We start from the raw sequence: 27739 nt of genomic DNA, 5'->3' as shown, positions 1-27739 counted from the left end.
GGCCGATACCAATTATTGGCCAATATATCTGTGCATCTCTACATGTAAGAATAATACCAAATCAGATGTGCAGTATACTGGACATTAATTATTATATAGAGCTCAGCGTAAATGAATACACCCTCTTTGAAAAGAAACATTTTAAAGTATCTCAATGAACACAAAAAAATTTCTATCTTCAGTCTATCTTTTTCCATTCTTCAAGAATGACCTCTTTTAGAGACTGGATGCCGGATGTAGAGTGATGCTCGACTCGTCTCTTCAGAATTCCCCATAGGTGTTCGATTGGGTTCAGATCAGGAGCCACTGAATCACTTTCACCCTGTTCTTCTTCAGAAATCCAACAGTGGCCTTAGATGTGTGTTTAGGATCATTGTCGTGTTGGAAAAGTGCACGACGACCAAGGGCACGGAGTGATGGTAGCATCTTCTCTTTCAGTATAGAGCAGTACATCTGTGAATTCATGATGCCATCAATGAAACGCAGCTCCCGACACCAGCAGCACTCATGCAGCCCCACATAAGGACACTGACACCACCATGTTTCACTGTAGGCACCATGCATTTTTCTTTGTATTCCTCAACTTTGTGACACCATAAGTTCCAAAAACATTTATCTTGGTCTCATCACTCCAGAGTATAGAGTCCCAGTAGTCTTCATCTTTGTCAGCATGGGCCCTGGCAAACACTAGGCGGGCTTTTTTGTGCCTGGGCTTTAGGAGAGGTTTCTTTCGTGGACGGCACCCATGCATGCCATTCCTCTGCAGTGTACGCCATATTGTGTCACGGGAAATAGTCACCCCAGTTTGGCTTTCTACTTCTTTAGATAACTGCAGTGAACTTGCATGCCCATTTTCTTCAACCCTTCTCATCAGAAGACGCTCCTGTCGAGGTGTTAACTTCCATGGATGACCTGGACGTCTCTGTGAGATGGTTGCAGTTCCATCTTTTTTACATTTTTGGACCAACAGTATTCTGACTGATAAGTAAAGCTTTGCTGATCTTCACCTTTCTGGTGTAAAGAAATTATTTTCTTTCTCAGGTCTTGTGACATTTCTCTTCCATGTGGTGCCATTGCTGACAGCATGAAATGGGAAGGGGTTTTAACACCCTTTTATAGTCAACTGTCTGCTGGACACCTGTGTAATGAATAATTAGACTCACCTGTGGTTGAATTCTTGTTAAATTAGACATTTGTAGTCTAAAATTTAGCTTTGCTCCAGAGACTTTCGGTGGGGTGTACTCATTTTTGCATCACCCTAATTTGAGTAAAACTGAAAACTGAAAATCTAAGTTATATTATTAAACTTACTTTCATGTTATAAGTTAAACAGATGTTATATTAAACTTAGTCTTGTCAACATTTTGGAAATTGTTTTTGTGTTCATTGAGAAATTGTTTAAATGTTACTTTTCAAAGGGGGTGTACACATTTACACTGAGCACTGTAGTTCCTACTACAGGGGGAAAACAAACAAACAAACAAACAAACAAACATTTAATTTACAGCAATTAACATTTTTTTAAAACGAAACCTTGTTTCCCAATCTTAGCACTGAAGTTGTTAAAGGGTTAGTTCACCCAAAAATGAAAATTCAGTCATTAATTACTCACCCTCATGTCGTTCCACACCCATAAGACCTTCGTTAATCTTCAGAACACAAATTAAGATATTCTTGATAAAAAGTGATGCCTGCATCGCCAGCAATAACACTCCCTTTTTCAATGCCCAGAAAGCTACTAAAAACTAGAGGTAGACCAATTGATCGGCCGCCTGATATATCGGGCTGATTTTTTCTGCAATTTCTTTCCCTCTGAGGCTGCGTGTGAGACGGAGTAACAGTGCAGTCATTCCTCGTTCACACACACAGCTTCAGTTAATGATGGCAAGGGAAAACAGAGTGTTTTTTTAAAAAGTGTAATTACGCTGTAGCCTACTAGAATTGATGCTGGCCATGCTTATCATAAGTCATTTGCATGTGAAAGTAGAAACGTGCAATTCAAACTAAACTTCTGGCTAAAACGTGGACGTTAACTTTCCTCATTCAATGTGTCAGTGTCCGACACATAGCCTCCACGACGTTATCGCTCGAGGCCAGTGCACTCTAGCAGCAGGCTGCGTAATATGGGTGAACATCTTTTATTTTTGTTATCACTTAGATTATGGCCATTTGACTTACAGTATAGAAGTGTCTGTCAACAAACATAAACAAAAAGCATGCTTCAGAATATTTTTGAGAAGGTGCTTAAAAAGTTGAGCCATGTATTATTACTATGAATTAGGCTACTACTAAGTTTATTTGACAGTCTATATTTTTGATTACCCATTTTGTGTATATAATATTTAACACATACATTATTTTTAGTGCACTGATTGGAGAGGCTTGTGTTGTTCAATAAATGTTTAATTTAAGCAATTTTCTGTATTACTTCTTATTAACTATTAGATTTTAGAGTTGAAGGGGGGGGGGAGAAAATCGGCCAAACATATCGGCCAAAAAAAAAAAAAAAAAAAAAAATTAATCGGCATGATATATCGGCCATCGGCTGCCTTGATTTCTAAAATATCGGCATCAGCATCGGCCAGAGAAAACCCCATATCGGTCTACCTCTACTAAAAACATATTTAAAACAGTTCATGTGACTACAGTGGTTCAAACTTAATGTTATGAAGTGATGAGAATACTTTTTATGTGCCAATAATAACAAAATAGCAACTTTATTCCACAATATCTATTGATGGCCGATTTCAAAACACTGCTTCATGAAACTTCGAAGCTTTACGAATCTTTTGTTTACAATCAGTGGTTTGGAGCACCAAAATCATGTGATTTCAGTAAACGAGGCTTCGTTGCGTCGTAAGTGCTTTGAAACTTCAATATTTCATGTGACTTTGGCAGTTTGATACAAGCTCCGAACCACTGATTCGAAACAAAAGATTCGTAATGCTTCGAAACTTCATGAAGCAATGTTTTGTAATCACCCATCACTAGATATTGTTGAATAAAGTCGTTATTTTGTTTTTTTGGCACACAAAAAGTATTCTCGTTGCTTTATAATATTAAGGTTGAAGCACTGTAGTCACATGAACTGTTTTCACATGAATATGTTTTTAGTAGCTTTCTGGGCATTGAAAAAGGGAGCGTTATTGCGGTCAATGCAGGCCTCATCGAGCCATCGGATTTCATCAAAAATATCTTAATTTGTGCTCTGAAGATGAACAAAGGTCTTACAGGTGTGGAACGGCATGAGGGTGAGTAATAAATGACAAATTTCATTTTTGGGTGAACTAACCCTTTAATAGTGTATTTTGAAATATTTAAAATGCATTACGGAACGACACAAGGAAGGGTAAATTTACTAAATTATGACATAATGGCTGGTAACGTTAGAGTAGGGAAAACATTAAAATCTAAATGATATAATTTTGCCAGTATGAAGAGTGGAAAAAGGAAAGGAAACTTGGAGCACCATAGACCCTAATGCATTATTACCCATAAATCAAATAGGAAAGACTGACATCATTGACACTGAAACCCACCGTTGTTTATCAAAAAAAGGTCTTCATCATCATCACATGAAAGCGCGTCATCAAAGGCGTCGGATAAGTTTCATAACTGACTCGCGTGCTTATCCAATCCGCCAGTGCTGCGCGCGCAACCGCCGGGCTCGTGTCCGTCCTCGTGGACAGACACGTTCCTACAGGGTGCATACATTTTCAATACGTCATAATCGCGGGAAACCGGCACATTATGTTAAATCAAAGCTTTCACAAACGCCTCAGCTCTCCCACTTAACGGTCATATCGACATGTGCTGGAGCGCGGCGTGACGCATATGGCGCGCGAAACGTTTCCTCCTCGTTGTTTACATTGTCAGGCAAGCGGCTCATCTTTACAAGCCTGTCATAACAAGTCACAATCAATACACCAACCGACAGAGACCGGAGATAAACGTTTTTATGGCAGGAAGAGGTAAATATAAACGTAAATATAAGAGAATTCATGCATTTGACTCTTCCTCTACTTCTCATGCGAGGAAAACGTGGGTGCAACGTTGCGAACTTGACGCTCACAGCTTTAAGATCGCAGACAAACAGAAAATGCTCTGCGATATGATCTGAAAATCACAAAAAGCCCTCAAAATAAAGTTAAGTCATTACCATGGCATTTGAAACGGCTATTTTGATATTACATTGTTCAATTGCCGAGAATGATGCGCAACAACAGCAACCCATTTGATTGGTTCAGAGCGCTGACTGACGCGGCTTGCAGCGTTCTGATTGGACCGCGCATCTGTCAATCAAGCCCTGACGCTCAGCGGCCTCCGCTCGGCCTACTCCTTGCTGCATGGGACTGCCGTAAGCACGAGTCGAACAAAGTCTTCCAGCTATTTAAGAAGCCCTAAATGCGCATTTACTCCGATCTACTTAATGATTATGACTGTAACTGCCGACAAATTTCATTAATGCACCATTTGACAAAATCAATTTCACGGGTCCCTTTAGCATCAAACAGGGGAACACATGCATGGAGGCAAGTTTCGTTTTAACACAACAGCATCATCATCATCACCACCACATAAACATTATAAAATGTACAATTACATAAAATAAACGACCAAGACAGCTGCTCAGTGTTTTGCACTATATAATCACAGCGCCGTTTACCTTTATTGCTGATAAATGAACTCCGACACCAGAGAAAGCAAGTCCAAACGCATGGAGACTGCTTTAAGTCGCATGCTTTGAGCGCGAGCGCATCCACGCAGTTTGTTTTCTCCGGCGCGAGCAGCAAGGCCGGTGTCCGCGAGGTGGAGCCCGTCTGCGCATGCGCGAAGGGAATTTTTCCTGCTGTCCCCGTTTCCTCATTTGTTGGAGGTTTTTATGCGTGTTCATGTCGTTTCTCACGCTTCCCATCGAAAAACGACGGGATAGTTTATGCCTGTGATACAGTATGGAATCCCAAGTCTGCCAAAATGAAAAATAAATAAATACATAAATAAATATTTAAAGAAATGTAAAAAAGCATAAATAAATAAATAAATATATAAATAAATATACATAGAAACGGCAAAAAAAAAAAAATAATAATAATTATTTATACATTTATTTCCTTATTTATGTACATATTTATTTTTTTCTTTTATTTATTTATACATTTATTCATTTCGATTTTTATTTATTTTTAGCTTAATGTACTAAGACTGTGATTTTAAAAAATGTTGAGATCATATTTAGAGCTCATCTGATTTTTTGTAAATAGTATACTTTATTATTATGATGTCTAGTGAGTTTGGTCTGTTAATATCACTGTGCCATGTTAAAGGTGCAATATGTAAGATTTTTGCAGTAAAACCACTAGGCCAGTGTTATATATTTTGTTCACTTGAGTACTTAAAATATCCCAAATGTTTGCAGCTATTTGTAAATCGTGAGAAAACTGCAATTTTAACCAAGGCTCCGGGACGTGTGAGGAGTCGCCTGTCAATTGCGTCATACCCGCGTTACCCTCGGTTTCCGGTTTTATTTTGTAGAAACCATGGAAACACCAAAGATGCTTTAATATATTACACATTTTAATAGACAAGGGAACAACTGTTTTGATATATTTATAGACAGAAAACTAATTATTGTTATATAGCTCAACACGTTTAGTCTTATTGTTTAAATCTAATTTTCTTGATTTTTTGCGAGTACCATGCTTTACCATGCCTCAGAGAAAAACACTATTTTGTGAAGTAGCTAACATAGCATAATCAGATGCAGCTTTATTTTTAGTAACAGTAATACCGCATACCTCCATCATACAATACGTTTTAAAATGAATTGCATGCCATTTATCAACACAAGCCATCCAGCATTTAATCTGATATTGTAAAATCGATCTATCTTACTGCAGTGTGTCTCACAGCAGCCGCCGAGCGAACACACAGAGTAACGTTATAACATCATTTTCAACACTCTCAAATGTCTCTAATATGATAAACAGAGCTGCGTTACCTCATACTCATGACCGGAAAAGCGGAAGCGGCGCCGGCGACTGTGTCATAATAAAAGTCCCGCTGCTCTTGAGGCGTGTGTTGATCAATCGCTCCAGCTCCTCGTTCAGCTCCACAACACTCGCTACTGTTCTGCTTCATAGTAATGTTAATAATCACATTCATGAACATGATTTCTGCCCGAGTCCTTTCCCTATTCTTCTGCACTGGCTGTGATGTGAAGACCACATGTCCCAAGATTCCACTCTCAAACTTGGCATCATCAAGCTGCGCCTTTGTTTTGAATAGGCCTCTAGCGGACAGAAATCTTACATATTGCAGCTTTAAGCGTTTTTCACGTTAAGCATTTTAGAATGTCCCCACAACCCGACAAAATGTTCTACTGTAACCGACGCCTCGTTCTATTTTGGATCTTTGAAATATGCGTACTATTTTAAGCGTTTGTCACGTGTTGTGCATGTAAAAGTAAGAAATATGAATGTGAAGTGAATTTGTGGTGTCATTTCAAATGCATTGATCAATGTGCTTGCGTTGACTTCACTGTAGCCTATATGTGCGCTGGTTCCTTTCCGTGTCCTGACCGGTGTCCGAATCTCAATCAAACACAAGCCTATTCATTCAAATGATTAATAATAGGAAATAACAAGCGCTTCCATTTCAAAATCCTTGTTATCAGATCTGCTGAAGATGTTGCTGTTCATGTTTGCCAGCGCAGGACATTTTACAAATCCAGACCAGACGATGTTCTACGGCCATGTCCAAAATAAAGAGTAGACTATCCATGTCACACAGTACAGTTAGGGTGATATTACTTGACCCGTCCAAATCATTCATCCCAGTATCAACAGGCTACACTTCTTGTATTTCGGGCACACCACAAGGTGTCACTGTGGCCTCAATGCTTCGCTCTCGCCTACTCTGAGCTCGATTGCCATGTCTGAGGTAAACCACGCCCTCCTCATTACCCTACGGATAAAGAAATGTAAAAATACATGCATGTAAAAATAAAGAAATGAATAAATATGGATATAAATAAATAAATGTGGAAATAAAAAAATCTAAATGTATAGACCTTATGTAGCCCCGCCCCTTTTCAGCGCTGCGCTCGTTGTCTTTTGACTTCCGGCTTGTATTTCCACAGCGATCTTATGTATTTATGAATGAACTGCTCATTTTAAAATCCTCCCGTTCTACTGACATTTGTTAAGACACCCGCTTTAAACATTACAATGTTCATGATAACTTTTGTTAACTCTACAACATGTAAATCCACTTCACCAGCTAATTATTCTTCAACAGCGATGCCATAGAAATATACAGGGCTACCGCGAAAACGGAAGTTCAAAGACAGTATTCTAAAGATGGCGGCGCGCATGTTTCTCTGGAAAATAAGGTCTATAAATAAATAAAATAAATAAATAAATAAATGTGGAAAAAAATAAATATATACATAAATAAGGAAATAAATGTATAAATAATTATTTTTCTTTTTTTTTGCTTTTCTTTGTATATTTATTTATATATTTATTTATTTATTTTTGGATTAAGAGGATTAAGGCCAAGCAATAATAAAAAAATAAAACCATCCCGAGATTAAAGTTTTTAAATTTTGAGAAAAAAAGTGTTAAATTTCAAGAAAAAAGTCGAGATAAAATGTTGAGAATAAACTCATTAAATTATGAGAAAAATGTCGTTAAATTTCGAGAAAAAAGTCTAAATAAAATGTTGAGAATAAACTCATTAAATTACGAGAAAAAAATCGTTAAATTTCGAGAAAAAAGTCGAGATAAAATGTTGAGAATAAAGTCATTAAATTACGAGAAAAAAGTCGTTAAATTACGAGAACAACTTCGTTAAATTATGAGAAAAATGTCGTTAAATGTCGTAATTTAACTAATTTATTCTCAACATTTTATCTCGACTTTGTTCTCGAAATTTAACGACATTTTTCTCATAATTTAACGAATTTGTTCTCGTAATTTAACAACTTTAATCTCGAGATGGTTTTATTTTTTTATTATTGCTTGGGCCTAATCTTCTTCCGTATTTCTTTGTATATTTATTTATTTATTTTTAATTTTGGCAGACTTGGGATTCCATAATATATATGAAATAATAATAATATAATAATAATAATATATGAAATATTTGAAATATTTGATGTAGTAATAATATTGCTGTGAATTTCATGTTTTTCAGTATTTGTTTTTGTAATGTTGCTGTTTTCTAAATATATTTAATTTTAAGTAAATATGTTTTAAAATCATAAGATGTGATTTTGTTTTACTATCAGCAAACACTAACAGGTACATGTATTTTGAAGCATTAACTGTCCATACATTGCACTTTAAAAAGTATCTGTTGATGCTCTTGTTGGTGAATAGAATATACTTTTTGGAATATATTTTTTCTTTGTATCTGTCAAAATAAGAAATAAGATCCTACAATATTTGTGACATCAAATAAGGGTTAGCACAAAAGTAATCTAAATGTAATCCAAAAGTAATCAGATTACGTTACCAAAAATGTGTAATCTAAGAGATTATATTACTGATTACAAATTTTGTCATGTAATTTGTAATCAGTAAATGATTACAATTCATAAGTAATCTACCCAGCTCTGTGTGTGTGTGTGTGTGTGTGTGTGTGTGTGTATTTATTTACCCCCTCTGTATTAACATCTCAAATTAGATGTTATCTTGGTCATTGCATATAGGTGAATTGCAACAAACAAAAGTAGAAAAACAATTTTTGTATTTATTTAGTTTCATGTTTTTGAAAAACCTTTCTGTCACTATATAAGTGGGGTAAGTTGACACACAGTCATTAAACAGTTTTTTTTAGTAAAATATGATACAGGGGACAGATTTCAGAATTTATAAATAATTATGTTACTTAAAGTTTTGAACTAGGTCTTTAAAAACAACATACAAATTCTTACAAACAAGCAAGTATTTCTATAACTGAAATTTTGAATTAAAGTTACTCAGATACAATCCTTGTAACAACTAGCTTCACGTGACAATATTTCAATAATTAAAAAAAAAAAATTTTTTTACAGGAATAAAATAATATTTTACTCTAGTCATATCACACCTATTTCAATAGTTTAACAACACATTTGCATGTGCATGATGTCAATTAAAGATCTGCAGGTAAACAAATACATTTATTTAATCTTTTTTGTGTTTTTGCATGATTTACATATTTACATGATTTTACATATTTGTGTAATAATTAATAATTAGCCTTCCATTCGTTCTAAACTCCCCAACGTTCACTGTTTTGTTATTCATATAAATCCATTCATCACGTTAAGACATTTTGAGATCAGTGATCTGCTAAATACTAATCACTTTATCCCAGTAACCCCTGTTATTGGCCACTTTCACTCATGAACTATATAAACAGACAGTGAAGAGAGTATTTCAGCAAAGATGTCAGACAGTAACTGAACCTTGCTGTGGTGTTGCTTTTCACCGCTAGATGTCATTATAAGACATCAAAGGCCATGCCTTCGAAGTCCGTGAGGGTCAGACTGAGCGATGTTAAATGGGATGGTCTGGCCTACGGAGGCCTGGCTGCAAATGATCCACTCATTCTATCCTTCGTGGGCTGGGAAACGAAGGATGCATTTGTGGGCCACATTCGAATTGGGACAACCTTCGTCACGCCACTGTGACACATTCGATCTTCGAATGGCGCCTTGGAATTAGGACACAGTGATCAACCTTTAATTCAGTATTTAAAATATGTTCAATAGGCCTGTATTCAAGTCAATGTTTGTATGATTTTTGTACCCTCTTTTTCATGTTTCTTTAGATCTGGACACAAAATGAGCATCATTGACTATATTCCTCTGTTAAATCAAAACTGACATTGAAGCAGCATGGAAAATCCATGACACACATCATACATGCTTCTGATTAGATGACTACCCAAACTGAGCAAAAACAAAAAGGGCTCAAAAATTGAGCTCTTATAAGATTGCCAAAGTTCTTTGGCCTGAAAGAAAAGTATTATATATGGTGCAGAAAAACTACAGCATAGTTTACTGCAAATATAACGCACTATGTTGTTTGCATAATGCTCTCCATTTAAAGCTGCTGTCTGTAACTTTTGGCGCTCTAGCGGTTAATAAATAGAACCGCACGCGTCTTGCAGAAGAACATTGTGGTCGGAACTACTACTCTCCATTTATGTCTATGGCGAGTCACGCAGTTACTGTGATACTCCACAGCGGTTCCTACCAGACCAGTCCGAATATAAACACTTATTATAAGTGTACCATAATGATTCAGGGTAAGACAAAAACACGGTTGTTGTACATTCTCATTATATAATGTTTTGTAAGAAAAAGTTAAGGACAGCAGCTTTAATTTGGCTGATTTTGAGCAAACTGTATAGAAAAGGAGTACAAATGTGCAGATTTCAGAGTTTATTTTTTCAATTCTTTTTTTTTTTTTCAGATTATGACAGAAATGTGCATTTCTTCAGTTCAGTTAGTGTAACTAAACCGTGCTTCTATATTCAACTTCCCCTTTTTCTCTTGTCCTTCCCCCTTTTTTTTTTTTTAGGTATATCTGTTACCCTGGTTTTGTGGCTGTACCTGATTTTGTTTCTGTACTGTCCTGTGTTTTAGGTGTGTCTATGCACAGTATATTTGTATATGCATACTAAAATAGAGTAACAGTACTGGAGGAGACTCCTGACTTCACCACAAGAGGTCATGAGAGCTCAGAAGATCCTTTCCTATACCTTTGTTTGAGAGGTTTAGTGTATTATTCATCCAGTCTAGATTCATTCTTTTTTTTTTTTTTTTTTTTAATAAAGTGACAGTGTAGGTTATAAAACTTATGGTGCATATCACTCCATGTGTATTATACCTCAAAAACTGTGCATTTTGTGTGTGGAAAGGCAGAGACAAATCAAGGAAGTGAAACTCAGAGAACCATTTTTGTACAATTATACAAATTTACAAATTTTATTTCCGAGTTCTTTATGAAACTATGCAAATTTAAACACACGTCATCCATGTCATAATTCACTGCTGTCTCCTACACACATCCTCACACAGATAGAACAAAATAAAACGAAAAATCCTTATGGAGAAGTAGAGTGCAGGATGAGTATCAGTGATCTCACAGACCCACAGGTGGAGGAAATGAACTGAGGGGGAAGTGCAACAGAGCTGGGGCTCACTTACTTTCTCTCTTCAGCTTTATAAAACTATTCATCAGATGAGGGGTCTATATACAAAAGCACAGGCAGAGCACATATCAAGAACAGAAATGATTGTTTATGTGTATATCAGAGTCAGATGATGGAGGTTCCATTTAAAGTAAGTAATTAAGGACGGACTTCAATTTCCACGTGTTCAGATGTTACAAGTGATGACGCCAAGGCCTGAAACATACCCTTCTAAAGTTAAGCAAGCTCGATTCATATTTCATGCAAATACTCGTTTCATTCTCAGCTTTGCCACAAGGGGGCACTATAGCCAAAATTTGCATAAGCTCTTGTTCTGTGGTCAGCATTCTATATTAGGTAAGCAACTGTCATGGCAGCAAGTTTGAAGAGATTCTGAGTACATCAGTTTAATGGCTGTGTCTGAAATCGCCCTCCATTGCACTATTTGAGGGGAGAGCCATTTGTAGTGATGTCCAAAACTATAGACATGAGTGTTGCGCCAGAAGATGGAATCTGCATCATTTCATTTTTTCTTTCATTCACTCCTCCAAATGAACTATATTATTGGACTAATGTAAGGAATAGTGAATGAGAGTAAAGACCTTAGTGAGGGCAGATGTAGTTTTGCATAGCCAGACCTCCATACTAACGGCATAAGGTCTGGACTCCATAGCAGCTTTCAATGGCCAAGGACCGCCCAGAGGCCGTCTGACTGACATGCAAAGCAACCAATCACAGCTAGTTTTGTTTTGCATCATATTTAGGGGCGTGAAAATGTAACGTCGATGTCTCTACAATACCAGACCGGTGTGTAAAACTCTTGGACGTATTTTAAAGAGTCTATGCCTCAAATGTTACATACTTTTGAAATCCGGCGTTTAGTTGATCCTGATAAGCGCTCATTGTCATAGTTGTAAACACGACGGTGTTCTTCTTCCATAAGGGGGTTTGGCATCATGGCATCTTTGTTTCCATGTGGACCGTTACGAACACAACACACGTCTCCCGGACATCCTGTAGAATTCAACCAAACAGATGACTCTGAAGAGTTTCCAGTTAAGCGTGCCACACACATTAGATGTTCAGCAAACGGTCCATGACGTTTGAGGCCGACACTAGAGCAGACATTGAATTTTACACGGATGAAAACGATGCTGAGAGAGATAGACGTACAGTCTTTACAATGGTGCGTACTGTATAAAGATACTATATCATGTAAAACTCGCAACTGAGTTTTTGTCTACTGAAAGTTTATCCACTGAACACACCATACTTCTATCCCTCACAATCGTTTTTTTTTTCATTTCTGTCAAAAAATTAAATATAGCGCTGCCCTGACTGAGGTCTAAAGTGGGTGATTTCGGAATCGGCCTCAATCGCCCTTTTGAGTGAAGCGACTCGATCGCCCCCAGGTGGCTGGATGCAGTATAAGTCATAAACCCCGCCCTCACGATGTAATGTAATGGGACGTGAGACAATCTCAACAGTCAAATTACATGTCACAATATTTTTTTTTTCCAAAGATGGTTTCTGTCATTTTAGGCAGTTTTTATCACACTGGTGTTAGTTAATGTTCGTTCTTTAAATAAGTTTGTTTTTAGTTATTTGATGCTATAAAAATGCAGGTTTTGACGTCATGATTGACAACTGAGATTGACGCTTCTCTGAGTGAAGTAGTCATTGATGCACCAACTGACTTTTTTCTGGATCTTCAAGAGCAGATTGGACTTTAATTTCTACATTAACTGTTTATTTCACAGTTCTGCAGTATTAACCGATTCTGCGGGAGTGTGGGCGGGACCTTGATATTGCGGCTCCACTTCGCACTCACTACTGCACAGACTTGGGCTTCAAGTTCACTATGCGCAGACTCGGGACTCAAGATGCCAGCGCCATATTCGGTTAAGTCTGACGTCACGCGGCAGCGCTTCCGGGTCCTAACGTTCTATTTCATACCATAAGAAAACAACAAATGGTGCTAATATACACACACGATGTGGTGTAATACTACAAAAAATATATAATCATAACCTTTATCTCCATACCAAAATTGCAGATGGCCAGACAATGATTCATCTTTTATAAATCGTTAAAATATTAATGTCTGTGACGCTGTGAGCACGGAGACTGTTGTGTAGACTGTAAGTATTTCAAATGTTTAACTTTTTTAAATGATTGATGTTTAATATGAATAAATAGCGCTCATAAACGGCCGTCGATGGCATTCTCAAGTGAAACAAGTCGAGGCTTGGACCCGGAAACGGCGTTCCTTACGTCACGACTTAACAAGCGGATTGGCACACTGGCAGCTTCACTTTAATACAACGGAAGAAAGTGAAGGTGTCGTCCATCTTTTTTTACACTCTATGGTCCCAACTCAATTCAGTGACAACTATAAGTAAACCTTCTGTAGACTGATTCCCCTGAAAAGTAAATATTTTGTTTGGGTGTTTAGACTACTAGCCTGACATGGCAACAGCCAAAGACTACAGAATAACACAAGACGTGTCACTCGTATTGTTTTGAATGGGAGAAAGAGTAACGCGCAATATGGCGGACTAAGTCCCGCCTTCTAAATAAGAGCCAATCGCCGACTGGTAAAGTCATCGCGTCACTTCAGCGGCCGTTAGAATCACTGGTTTCTATAGAAACAGTCAGACGCGCGCCTCCGAAGAGACGCGCATTTAGGTCTGCGCTTGCGCATTAGCTTGATCCAGCCTAAAAAATACAGTTTTTTTGTTATGATTCGAGCGTTTAAAAACAACATTTATGAGCCGGTTGTTGTTAGATTTCATTGGTGATTTCAAATATGAAATTTAATCGTAAGGTTGGCGAACAGTTTTGGAGAATTTGATGTTTCCCCATTCAAAGAGATTGCATGATGCCCACATAGACGGATGCCCAGGATGCCCGAGAGGCGTTTCAAAGATGGTCGCCGAGTGAAATGACTTGTCTTAAAGGGACTTTGCAACAGCTCAACCAATGGCGTGAGTTATTGGCAGGGCTATCTGTTTGTTTGATCAATGGCAGACAGGAGAAGTGTTTAGGGAAAAAATAACTGATAAAAACAGTCATTAGTATTTTTGTAATTGCATTTGGTGATGTTAATGGCACAGAAATTGCACTTCGGTTTTAAGTATACTGCATGAATGACGCGACTGCACACGTGTTGGCCATGCTTGCGTAGAGTATGTTTCTTCTAAAACCATTTATTCAGCCTGGGCAAATCTGAACACAAAATTCTTGTCCATCTGTTGTTGTTTGGAGCTGCTGGATCAACTGAAACCTAGTCAACTTTCAGCGGGCCAATGAGCAGCAGCTGTTTTTGCAAGAGTCTTCCGATCCGGTTCAGTTTGCTACTGTTTCGTTGTGATTAATGATGATTTTGTTAATCATCACTGATGTAAAAAACACACATCTGGAAATGTAATTTTCTATTTCCATATGGGACGCCTGGGAAAACTACTGAGGGACAGATTGAAAATTGCTCGAGTTACCCATTCATTTGAAGCCTCTGACAATTCAGAAGCATGGAGAATGTGTTTATGTACATGGGCACTTATGCATCTTATACATCAGCGAACACTCTCCATTTAAGGCACCAGATCTCAAGCTTTGCAAAGTATTTCAGAGCCGTCCTTATCCACAGCTCTGCGATATTAATTCACCTCTTCTTGCTGAAGCCTGTAATTCTCCCTGCACTCTTACTTGAGCTTACAAACCTTTGATATTAAATAATCAGAACACTCATACCATATTAAATTAAGAAAATACACTGCAGATCATATTGCATGTGTGTTATTACGATTAAGATTGTCCAAAGGATGCATTTCCCTGCTAATCAATATAAAAGACCAAGAGAAGACAAAGGTCATGCATTGGTTTTGTTTCAATGTGTGATCATTGTGACGTGGAATCGAATTCAGTCAACTGATTCAGTTCAAAAAGAGTCCGGCTTCCAGAAGAGTCATAAGTTCAGGATGATTCACATTGAGCCAAAGCTGGAATTTCAGGCATTGTCCGAAATAATATTGTGATGTTTGAAGATGAGAAAGATCTCTGAGCAGAAGAATGTCCTGATATCAATCATCTCCCGGATGATTCGATTCTGAGCTATGCCACAAAATAATGAATAAAACGTGACTGTCAGATTAAGCCTTTGATGAAGCTGGTGTCCAAATGGACGATGAGTATGCGGAGGAAGGACATCTCTTTCCGCGTGTTTTCAAAGATGATTCGAGGATCGTCGGACTGACAGCGCAGGCAGTTTGGAGCCATGACCATCGCCAAATTATTCACATCCATCTTAGTCCTACTCACGTTCACCGGCTGAGCAAAGACCTGGGATGAGAGAAGGACAGGGCGTTGAAATATTCGTTGTATGACACTGCAGGGTTGTGTTGATGTTGCGGGGCGTTACCTGTAAGAAGTTGATGAAGTAGCAGAGCACGAGTCTGTTGAGCTCTGGGAGGGACTGAACCACACTGATGGCTGCATCAGGATCTTCATAGTGACTGATGCACTGCTTATAGAAGCTCTGAGGAATCACCGGCTCCTCCAGCTCCCTGTACCACAACTTCAACAGAGACGCTGACACAGAGGAAGAGACAGAGATTTTACATCTTTTATTGCCATTCAGCCATACTCACACAAAGACATGCACAATCTTACAGTGTATAGACCATCCAATAAACAGAATATCTTTGGATGCAAATGAAAAGGTTATTGGACTATATGTTGTACTGCCTTTAAAACCCAATGAAATGGTTTGACGGACAATTTTATTTCATAACTATTACAGAAACAATTTGCAACTTGCCATTTGTAATTAATGACAAGTGGTATTAGTGTGAGTGCCTTTTTTCATTCTAGAGAACATTTGATTAGAGGCAGCGTTAAAATAAGCCGCTATAATAAATGCTACAACATAGGGCTTGACGTTAACTTTTTTTTGCTCATCAGCCACTCAGCATTTTCACTGGCCACAATTGTGACATCGATACCATGGGGAAAATCTCCCATATAGATATTTTTAATAGTAACTCATAATTTGGCAGCAGGTATATTAGGCTGCTGTCACTTTAAGGTGTGACACATGGAGCTGTTATGCATGCATTTTCTTTACGTTCACTTAAAACATAATTGTGTTTATGTGAATACTCGCCAAGACTGGCATTTTGACATTATTTTGTGTGTATTTGACTGTTTAAGTGCAATAACCAGCGAAAAAGAACTCAATTTAGTACTGAGAGGCGGTTTTATGTGTGTAATCTTCAGGAATGAGTAAAATTATGCGCAATCCCAGAGTAAGGGGAGGCGGGTTTGTGTGTCAACTCGCTGTTGGAGAGATGAGAGTGAGAAAGCACAGCTGGTATCGTGTATCTATTCTGAGGAAAATGAGTATTGAAAGTGTTTCAGATATTTCAGTATCGATATGTATCAAAAACAGGCACGTGCACACATAGACAAAAAAGGGGCTTGAGCACCTGCCCTTTTTCTTCCTCGAGAGAAAGTGCCCTTTTTTCTGGGGTGTTTTTTTTTGTTTTTGTTTTTTTTATGGATGCATCCCGTGCATTTCTTTCAGGTAGGCTTCACAAACCTGAAAGTTTTGGCTATTTAAGGGTTATTTATACATTTAACGCTGCATTAATAGTTTGACCACCATCAACGCATCTGCCTGATTTGATACTAATGAAATTTATGTCATATTATAATTTCAATTATTTTATTGTGCTGTGCATTGCGTTTTGAACCATGGTAAAGAAATCGGTTAGGCTGTCAATACCAGAAGAGGAGCATTCCATGGACGCACATCCATGAACCACATTATTAGACAGTTTTCTAAGGATGCATTGTTTGTTAAAACTATTTAAAAATCATAATACAGCATATTCTTATATCTATGCTTACACAGGATAATACATCAATCACTCTGTCTTTGCATGTTTGATGTCCACGTAATCTTGTTGACGAAATTACGGTGGCTGTAGCATTTCTATCACAAAGTGGCGGCCGAATATTATTATTTAACTAATAATATATTTTTAATCATGGTTGGCTTTGATCGTGGATTTTATTGTGCTGTGCTGTCTAACAACAAAAATCAGCAGGCTTTTGGCGCCCTCTGCAGGCATTTGTTATAATATATAACGCATTAAGCATTAACAGTTCAGGAAAAAAAAATATTGATGTGTTTAAATATGCAGATTAGCTTGTCTTGGTTCATTTCGAATAAATCTACAGATGCAAACTGACGGAGGGTAGTAGGCTTAAAACAAACTCCATCTAAATGTTTAGGGTTAGGGTTAAGTTTTCTTTCCATTAGAGTAAAAGACATGACCAAAATCTTAAAATTGTCCATTTCATGAAAGAAGTATTCCAATAACACCAAAAAAATTAAAACGATTTATTGATTTGTGCAAAATAAACAAATTATTAGTGAAACTATGTCCCTCTCCTTGGTGCAGTCATTTATTTTAAATATATATAGCTAGTAGCTACTTGAAAATAGTTGCTGTTGACTTCTCTTGTGATAAACCTAATGAATACTAAAGAAGACCATGGTCTCTGTGTGAACTAATTATTTTGTAGAAATCTGTGGAGTATAAAACAATTGCGTGAGTGTAAGGGAAGTCAGAGTTGTCTTAATATATTTAAGGGTTCATTATTTTTTAAATAAATAATTATGAGAAGTGCCCTTTTTTCCACTTGAGCCCCTGCCCCCCAAAATGTCTGTGCACGTCCCTGATCAAAAAAATCAATATTTTTGACAACACTACACTGAACATAGTTTATTATTTCAGATGCCTTTTTAAAAGACTACAATTGAAAAATCTATATTTTATATATACACCCGCCAAAGTGGCTAGTACGAGTGACTGCGTTACACGCCACAGCTGAAATTAATGTCAAGCCCTGCAACAGAAACTAACCCCTAACCCGACCCCAAACCCTAATAGGCAGCTTTCACAACCAAGACCTTTCTTCACGCCCATTATTCCAACCTGCAAATAACCACACTTGTTTGTCCAATATTTTTGGTTTATTTTCCAGACAAAAAAATGTAAGTCCCCCTGTGGAGTAAATCAAGTTTTTAATGTTGTTTATATGTCTATGTGGTGTTTTTAATATGCTTTAAGACAAACCATGAGCAAATTCATAAGTCAGCACCATTGCTGAGTATTTTCTCTTTAAAACTGCAGTGAAAAAAAGAGTCTCAAACCCACTGTTTGAAATCGCTGGTGTCCGTGACGTCACAAACTACCTTGTAACCAATCACGTCAACGTGCCGGTGGGCTTTTACCATACTGATGTTTAGAAGGCAGACTCAGATGGCAAACAGGAACATGGTTTGTGTAAGATTAACACATTATTAGCTGTTTGATAACATAGCAAGCAAAGCAAGGCTAATCATATTAATTAGCATTATATGTCCGATGTTGTAAAGAGCGATACTATTGTGCAGCGTTTATCTCAGTAAGTTGACCGAGTGGATCTCTGAGCTGGAGTTAGCGAGTGGAGGCGGGGCTAATTTGTGTATTCATTGATCCGTGTATATTAAATGAGGCAAGGGTGTAGAGTTACAGTCGAACTATTTTAAGGCATGAAGATTTTTATTTTATTTTTTTTCACAGAAAAACGTTTAATGTCATTTTGGTGATCAAATATGAGTTTTAAAGGTGCCCTAGATTCAAAATTTGAATTTACCTCGGCATAGTTGAATAACAAGAGTTCAGTACATGGAAAAGACATACATTGAGTTTCAAACTCCATTGTTTCCTCCTTCTTATATAAATCTCATTTGTTTAAAAGACTTCCAGAAAACACACGGATCTCAACATAACACCAACTGTTACGTAACAGTCGGGGTGTACGCCCCCAGTATTTGCATATGCCAGCCCATGATCCCAACATTATGAAAGGGCAGAGACAAGGGCAGCCAGTAACGTCTGGATCTGCACAGGTGAATCAACAGACTAGGTAAGCAAGCAAGAACAATAGCGAAAATGGCAGATGGAGCAATAATAACTGACATGATCCATGATATCATGATATTTTTAGTGATATTTGTAAATTGTCTTTCTAAATGTTTCATTAGCATGTTGCTAATGTACTGTTAAATGAGGTTAAAGTTACCATCGTTTATTACGGTATTCACGGAGACAAGAGCCGTCGCTATTTTCATTTTTAAACACTTGCAGTCTGTATAATTCATAAACACAACTTCATTCTTTATAAATCTCTCCAACAGTGTAGCATTAGCCGTTAGCCACGGAGCACAGCCTCAAACTCATAGAGAATCAAATATAAACATCAAAATAAATACTTTACTCACATAATTCGAAGCATGCATACAGCATGCATGACGAACATCTTGTAAAGATCCATTTGAGGGTTATATTAGCTGTGTGAACTTTGTAAATGTGCTGTAATATAATCGAGAGCTCGTGAGGCAGGGAGCACGCGAATTAAAGGGGCGGCGCGCTGAAAAAATCGGTGCATAGTTAATGATGCCCCAAAATAGGCAGTTCAAAAAATTAATTTAAAAAAATCTATGGGGTATTTTGAGCTGAAACTTCACAGACACATTCAGGGGACACCTTAGACTTATATTACATCTTGTGAAAAAGCATTCTTGGGCACCTTTAAGGGATAAAATTATTGACTACAAGGGGACTTTAAACATTTTTAATGCATAATACTATCTACTAACTGTAATTTATTTTAACAACTTTTAGCAGTACACTAGCATTTACAGTAGATGCTAAAAAGCAAACAAGGACTAAACAGCCAATAGTGTTTTGTCCACTAACAATTTATGGAAAGACTCAAGTGTTTTGTAGACTGAATTTCCCAGGTACAGCAGTCTGACAGTAACTGAAAATCTAAAATAACCAAAATAGCCAAACCAACACATTAAATATACGGTCTATTCTGTCTAAAACCACCTAGTAACTACTTGAAACTACTGAAATCACAAAATGAATTGTGGTTAATTAATTTAATGTGTCATTATAAAGGTCTGACAGACACTCACTTTCTCCATGTAAATGCTGAGTCACATGTATTTACTGACATACATGTGAATGTTTCATATCGTGTTTGATGTTCTCACCTGGGACATTGGGATCAGAGAGGCTTTCAGGAATTCTCCACTGCTCCACCTGCAGCTTGAGAGCGTTCACCTCATCAATATCCCCTGGAACTCTACAAGATGAAGACAACAGCTTTTGATACACTTATTCATCAAACAAACAAAAGCCACATCAACTGAACCATTTGGGACCAGGTTGTATGCTGTAACATGTGCTGTAACACTTGACCACAAGGTGGAGCCAATTTGCCACTCGTGGTGGCATGACAAAGCTGTCATACACAGGATTTAATGAAATATCCTCAGATGTGTTTGTGTGAGAGTGTGTGTACTTGCACACACTTTTCCTCTTAAGTAGCCTCACACATGAGGACTTGATAGGGAACACAAGACAACTGAAGTGTGTACAGTAAGTGTCTCATATTCATAAGAAGAACACCTATTGAACAGAGAACACATACTGGCTACAGGGGGAAGAAAAAATCATCAGGAATAGTACAGACTTCTATCAGGGATGTTGTAAAAACAGATGAAGGAATGAGAACGTAAAATCTTTATATCTAAGCATGGCCATGTAGTTTAGTAATTAGACCAACAAGAATCGAGTTTGCTATTTATGACCATGATAAGCCCTCTTTCCTGATGTTGTCTCACCTGAAGATGCCCTCCGTCTGGGCTCCACCCAGGGCCAGTACATACTGAGAGAGCTGCACCTGCACCCAGGGCAGTTTCCTGTTGGGGAAGAGCTCACTCTGCCTCTCCATGATCTCCTCCAGAGCGCTGCCGAAAAGAGATGGTGTCACGATGGCGTTCCGGCCGTGATCGATCTCCTCCAGAGTGGGCTTCCTCAGACCCTACAGACAGAACAAGGCACAAAGAAAATGGCTCTGAAAAAACAACTGAAAATGTAGTGGTCTCAAATTATACAGACTAGGGATGATCTAAGATTTATAAATACACTACAATTCAAGAGTTCGGGGTCAGATGTTTTTTAATATTTTTGAAAGAAGTCTCTTATGTTCACCCAGGCTGCATTTATTTGATTTCCCCTATGCTTTCTAGTTTTTTTCTATTTTAATATATATAATTTATTCTTGTGATCAAAGCTGAATTTTCAGCATCATTACTCCAGTCTTCAGTGTCACATGATCCTTCAGAAATCTGATGATTTGATGCTCAAGAAACATTTCTGATTATTATCAATGTTGGAAACAGTTGTGCTGCTTAATACTTTTGTGGAAACTGTGATGCACGTTTTTCAGGATTCTTTTGTTTGAAATTGTTGAAAAGCATCCTTGCTGAATAAAACCATTAATTTTTTCTAAAAAAAACCTTACTGATCCCAAACTTTTGAACTGTCGTATAGATAGAGATAAAAACAATCTTATTATCAGCCAATATTGTATATTTACAGAAGAGGATTAGGGCCAAGCAATAATAAAAAAATAAAACCATCTCGAGATTAAAGTTGTTAAATTTCGAGAAAAAACTCGTTACGATTCGAGAAAAAAGTCAAAATAAAATGTTGAGAATAAAGTCGTTAAATTACGAGAAAAAAGTTGTTAAATTATGAGAACAAATTCGTAATTTAACGAATTTGTTCTTGTAATTTAACGACTTTTTTTCTCAACATTTTATCTCGACTTTTTTATCGAAATTTAATGAGTTTTTTCTCATAATTTAACGAATTTGTACTCGTAATTTAACGACTTTTTTCTCGTAATCTAATGACTTTATTCTCAGCATTTTATCTCGACCTTTTTCTCAAAATTTAACGAGTTTTTTCTCGAAATTTAACAACTTTAATCTCGAGATGGTTTTATTTTTTTATTATTGCTTGGCCCTAATCCTCTTCCGTATATATTTAATTGTGCAGCTCATTTTTCTTATTTTACATTTAAATCTAAATCCATCATCTAATTCTCACTTAAAGCTAATCTTAAAAACATTAATAATTTAATAACAGTGTTAAAAGTAATCTTTAGTAAATCTCAAAATGAATATTAATTTTTAATGCATTATAATGTTGTGCTGTCTAAATTGATTTGTAGTTGTATTATTGATTTTAGTTTTTAATGTATTTTTTATTTGAAAATTAATACAATTATTATTATGTTTTTTTTTTTATTTCGACAAAATAGTATATCATTTAAATATTGGTAATTTATTGGTTATCAGACATAACATTTATTGGGCAAAACTTTAATATCAGTGCATCCCTAATAGAAACTACTTACAGTGGTGGTCAGAATTATTGGTACCCTTGGTAAATATGATCAAATATGACTGTAAAAATAAATCTGCATTGTTTATCCTTTTGATCTTGAATTCTTAAAATTAGCAAAAGTCTAACCTTTCATTGAAGAAAAAGAATTAAAAGTGGGGGGAAAGTCACATTATGAAATAAATGTTTATCTACAAAACACGTTGGCCACAATTATTGGCACCCTTTTATTCAAAACTTTTTGCAACCTCCTTTTGCCAAGATGACAGCTCTGAGTCTTCACCTATAATGCCTGATGAGTTTGGAGAACACCTGACAAGAGATCAGAGACCATTCCTTCATGCAGAATCTCTCCAGATCCTTCAGATTCCAGCTCCATGTTAGTGCTTCTTCTCTTCAGTTCACTCCACTCATTTTCTTTAGGTTTCAGGTCAGGGAACTGGGATGGCCATGGCAGAAGCTTCATTTTGTGCTCAGAGACACATTTTTGTGTTGGTTTTGATGTTTGTTTGGGATCATTGTGCTAATGGAAGATCCAACCATGGCCCATTGTTGGATTTCTAGCAGAAGTGGTCAGGTTTTTATTTTTATCTGTTGGTATTTGGTAGAATCCATGATACCATGTATCTGAACAAGATGTCCAGGACCTCCAGCAGGAAAACAGACCCACAACATTAAAGATCCAGCAGTATATTTAACCGTGGGCATGGGGTACTTTTTATCCATGTGTGCACCAAACCCATCTGGTGGGTTTGCTGACAAAAAGCTCTTTTTTTAGTTTCATCTGACCATAGAAGCCGGTCCCGTTTGAAGATCCAGTCTTGACTGACAACTGAATATGCTGGAGATTGTTTCTGGATGAGAGCAGAGGATTTTTCTTGAAACTCTCCTGAACAACTTGTGGGGATGTAGGTGCTGTTTGATCATTTTTTTAGGCTTTCTGAGACTCAAGACTCAACTAATCTCTGCAATTCTCCAGCTGTGATCCTTGGAGACTCTTTGTCCACTCAAACTTTCCTCCTCGCCGCGCATTAGGACGATTTAGACACTCGTCCTCTTCCAGGCAGATTTGTAACATGTTTAGTTAATTGGAACTTCTTAATTATTGCCCTGATAGTGGAAATGGGGATTTTCAGTGCTTTAGCTATTTTTTTTACAGCTACTTTCTATTTTGTGAAGCACATCATAACTATATTCTTTGGTTTTACTCATTGTGATGAATGATTAAGGGAATTTGGCCTTTGTGTTTCCTCATGTTTATTCTCCCGTGGAACCGGAAGTCTCGGCTGGACAATTTCATGTTCATGATCACCCTGGTGTGCTAAAAAAAATGTAAATATGAATGGGAATATACTTCAGAGATATTTTACTCATAAAATATTCTAGGGGTGCCAATAATTGTGGCCAACGTGTTTTGGAGAAAAACATTTATTTCATAATCTGATTTTTGCTAATTTTATGAATTAAAGATCAAAAGGATAAACAATTCAGATTTATTTTTACGGTCATTTTTGATCATATTTACCAAGGGTGCCAATAATTCTGACCACCACTGTATATAGCACTATTATTTTTGGAACTTGACAGTGTGTGGTCACTATATGCTTTCACTGCTTGAAAAAGTAAGAAAATGTGGGGAAAGAGCATGAGGATGAATGATGACAGAATCTTTCGTACTGGCTGAACTATTCCAGTACAGAATTAAGTTCTGAATGTCAACCAGCCACTGACGCATAAAGCATCTGTTGATCAGTTTCCCTCTTAACTATGTGGAACAGACGGACACCATCTCAACTGTAACACAATATGGAACAACAGCGCTGAGCGGGATAATACGTAGCTGTGTGGTGTGTGGGTAAAAATAGCCCACCCAGTAAAAACGTTGGAGACAGAGGTGGGATGGCTGATTACAGGGTGGGACTGGTGAAAGGACAAATAGGGAGGGGAAACAGCTTCTGCTAGTGCCAGTGCCGTTACCAGTGAAGCGTGTGCATGGACTTCACTCATGGACGAGGCTTATAGAAGGGCCTGGGGGGTTGTTGTAACCTTTTCTTCTTAGTTTGGGTTAGTGGATTAGTAATTCTCATGGTGCGCTCCTAAAGGCCGGGTGCTGTGATTGCTCACAGATGTGACCAATTTTAGACGGCTGTGCCATATACTGCTTCTTTTGACCAATTGGAGACTCCTGGGTTCGATCTAACAGCAGTGCTGGCATCTACAAATAAACAAAACTCCCAGGAAACACTGTTTTCAATTATCATTCGACTTAACATGATGGAATCAGCCAAAGTCTATGTGTCTGGTTAAACCATAATAGAAATCAGGAAGCATGTTTAAAGTCAATGCTGCAATCAAGAACTGATTATTGAAATTAAACAATGTTGGATGCAGATCAGGGCTGATGGGCAATGTGTGTTATTTAGAGTATGATAAACTGGTAATTATTTTCATGTTATGGCTAATGGCCAATATTAAAATGTGATACTATTTTGTCTAAATAAATAAAAAATAGAACACTAAAAACTAAAATTTACGGAAGAGGATTAGGGCCAAGCAATAATAAAAAAATAAAAAGTTGTTACATTTCAAGAAAAAACTCGTTAAATTTCGAGAAAAAAGTCGAAATAAAATGTTGAGAATAAAGTCATTAAATTATGAGAAAAAAGTCGTTAAATTACGAGAACAAATTCGTTAAATTACAAATTTGTTCTCATAATTTAACGACTTTTTTCTCGTAATTTAATGACAACATTTTATCTCGACTTTTTTCTCGAAATTTAACAAGTTTTTTCTCGTAATTTAACGAGTTTATTCTCAACATTTTATCTCGACTTTTTTCTCGAAATTTAACGAATTTGTTCTCTTAATTTAACGACTTTTTTCTCGTAATTTAATGACATTTTATCTCAACTTTTTTCTCGAAATTTAACTACATTTTTCTCATAATTTAACGAATTTGTTCTCGTAATTTAATGACAACATTTTATCTCGACTTTTTTCTCGAAATTTAACAAGTTTTTTCTCATAATTTAACGAGTTTATTCTCAACATTTTATCTCGACTTTTTTCTCGAAATTTAACAAATTTGTTCTCTTAATTTAACGACTTTTTTCTCGTAATTTAATGACTCAACATTTTATCTCGACTTTTTTCTCAAAATTTAACAAGTTTTTTCTCGTAATTTAACAAGTTTATTCTCAACATTTTATCTCGACTTTTTTCTCGAAATTTAACGAATTTGTTCTCTTAATTTAACGACTTTTTTCTCGTAATTTAATGACTCAACATTTTATCTCGACTTTTTTCTCGAAATTTGACTACATTTTTCTCATAATTTAACGAATTTGTTCTCGTAATTTAACGACTTTTTTCTCGTAATTTAATGACTTTATTCTCAACATTTTATCGACTTTTTTCTTGAAATTTAACGAGTTTTTTCTCGTAATTTAACAAGTTTATTCTCAACATTTTATCTCGACTTTTTTCTCGAAATTTAACGAGTTTTTTCTCGAGATGGTTTTATTTTTTATTATTGCTTGGCCCTAATCCTCTTCCATAAAAATCAACCATTTTAAATGCCACAAATGAATGTAAGCATCACAACATTATAATATATAGTATGAAAAATTTATTTTTGGAGATTTGCGAAAGATTATTATTACTGACTTTAAGTGTTAGATGACGGTAAAAGTTATTTAAATCTAAAAATAGGGAAATGAGCAGTACAATTAAATAAATCCAATATCTACTGATAATAATACTAATTAATACATTAATAAAATTAATCTTTTAAAAAGTAAAAAAAAAAAAACTCTTACCTTCTTGCCCCCAGTAATGGCCACTTTTTGCAGTTTACGGTAGCAGTACTTGCTGTAAGTGCTGATGGGAAGGCCTGTCAAAGACAATTAATATGCAATATTATTGACCAATGACAGAACTCTGAAAGGAAACAACATAATTGACCACTGAGTGACCAAATACAAGTTTGTTTGTTTTTTGGTTCAAATTTACTAGGATTTAAAGGCTTTAAGGGGAGGTGCAGTTTGGCTTGTGAATGAATCGTGTGACTTGTATCAAAGTCCTAAGCATAAAATTCTTCCCTAAAGGATTTATAAATGAAGTCTTTAGAAACAATGCCAACCCACTCATTTTCTCCAGGTTCGGAGTTCATGGCCGAGAAAGGCTTATATATGGCTTTGGAGGAATTTCAATAGTTTTAAGTTAAGACATTTTCTTAAATATGATTTCAATGTTACATTTACAAAAATGAAATAACACAAACAACATTTGGCAACATGGTCAGAAAAAAATACATTGGAGATGCTCAACCGATCCAGTTAAACAATACAAGACCGAGCAAACAAGGTCACACAAGAGATATTGATACTATCGACCTCAACATTCATTTGAATAAACTCGGGAATTATGTTGGCATTACTGGAATGGCATTAGCATGTTTCAAATCATTATGAATTTGCAGCAGTAAATGAAGAGGTATCTTATCAATCAAGTTCAATATGGAGTACCGCAAGGCTCAGTACTAGGACCGTTGCTTTTCACCCTATACATGCTACCATTGAGAGACATCATTACAAAACATGCCATTAGTTTTCACTGTTAAACTGATGATACTCAGAGAGCTGCATTACAGCAGAATTACCTCTGTTTGCATCATTGAATTAATCCTGTTTATCCCTGTAATGCTGATTTTGAAACAATCTGTATTGTATAAAGTGCTATATAAATATAGTTGACTTGACCTGACAAAGGGAAAGCGGTAAACTGATGAGACATAAGTGCTGTACAAGTAGCTGCTAGTCGATCCATAACTTGACAGAGCTTCTAGCCGTAAAGACCAGATTCGGTGACTCATATGCGAATAAGTGTTTTCCAGCAGCTGAAAGCTGAAACCCTTATTCTTGCTAAGCATGAGTGCTCAACGTCCTGCTGGATGAAAGCTGGATGTGAACGTTTCAAGTGAGATGTGAACGTTTCCTCACAGTTACAAGGTACATGAGGCGTGAAGTTTTAGCTGTTACAGGAAACCAGCGTTTAATGTACTAATGGAATCTGTCATCCAAGCTACGCCAGATGAAATATCGCTCAAACTGATATTAAAGTGAAAGCGATACAGCTGCTAGTGACTCTGGCTGATATGCACTGTGACCTTTATGAATTACACAACAGTGTGAGGTGCTATCTGTTCATTAAACAGAAGAACACTCTCAGAGCGT

At 36.7% G+C, this 27739-nt stretch overlaps 2 protein-coding genes across 4 annotated transcripts in view; both read right to left on the bottom strand.

Annotated features, from left to right (window-relative positions):
• The window catches only part of phf20b (PHD finger protein 20, b), a 32473-nt gene extending 27600 nt beyond the window's left edge, over window positions 1-4873 (bottom strand). For 2 of the 3 annotated variants that reach the window (XM_048178075.1, XM_048178077.1), the window contains exon 1: window positions 4667-4873. The gene's annotated coding sequence lies outside the window, so the exon portion shown is untranslated. The remainder of the gene's footprint in view (window positions 1-4666) is intronic. The other variant, XM_048178076.1, reaches the window with a different exon arrangement.
• Window positions 4874-14265: 9392 nt separating this feature from the next.
• LOC125260274 (rho GTPase-activating protein 39-like) lies at window positions 14266-26479 on the bottom strand. The gene is made up of 5 exons (XM_048178558.1): window positions 26324-26479; window positions 20936-21135; window positions 20303-20394; window positions 15608-15777; window positions 14266-15528 (listed from the first exon to the last, which is right to left on the bottom strand). The coding sequence occupies exons 2-5, from the start codon at window positions 21043-21045 to the stop codon at window positions 15334-15336; spliced, it is 567 nt and encodes a 188-aa protein (XP_048034515.1). The 5' UTR covers window positions 21046-21135; window positions 26324-26479; the 3' UTR covers window positions 14266-15333.
• Window positions 26480-27739: the final 1260 nt, after the last annotated feature.

Source organism: Megalobrama amblycephala, linkage group LG24 (genome assembly GCF_018812025.1).
Source record: "Megalobrama amblycephala isolate DHTTF-2021 linkage group LG24, ASM1881202v1, whole genome shotgun sequence".
Lineage (NCBI taxonomy): Eukaryota > Metazoa > Chordata > Actinopteri > Cypriniformes > Xenocyprididae > Megalobrama > Megalobrama amblycephala.
Note: the sequence above shows the minus strand (reverse complement) of the source record. Positions and strands in the feature narration are given on the sequence as shown.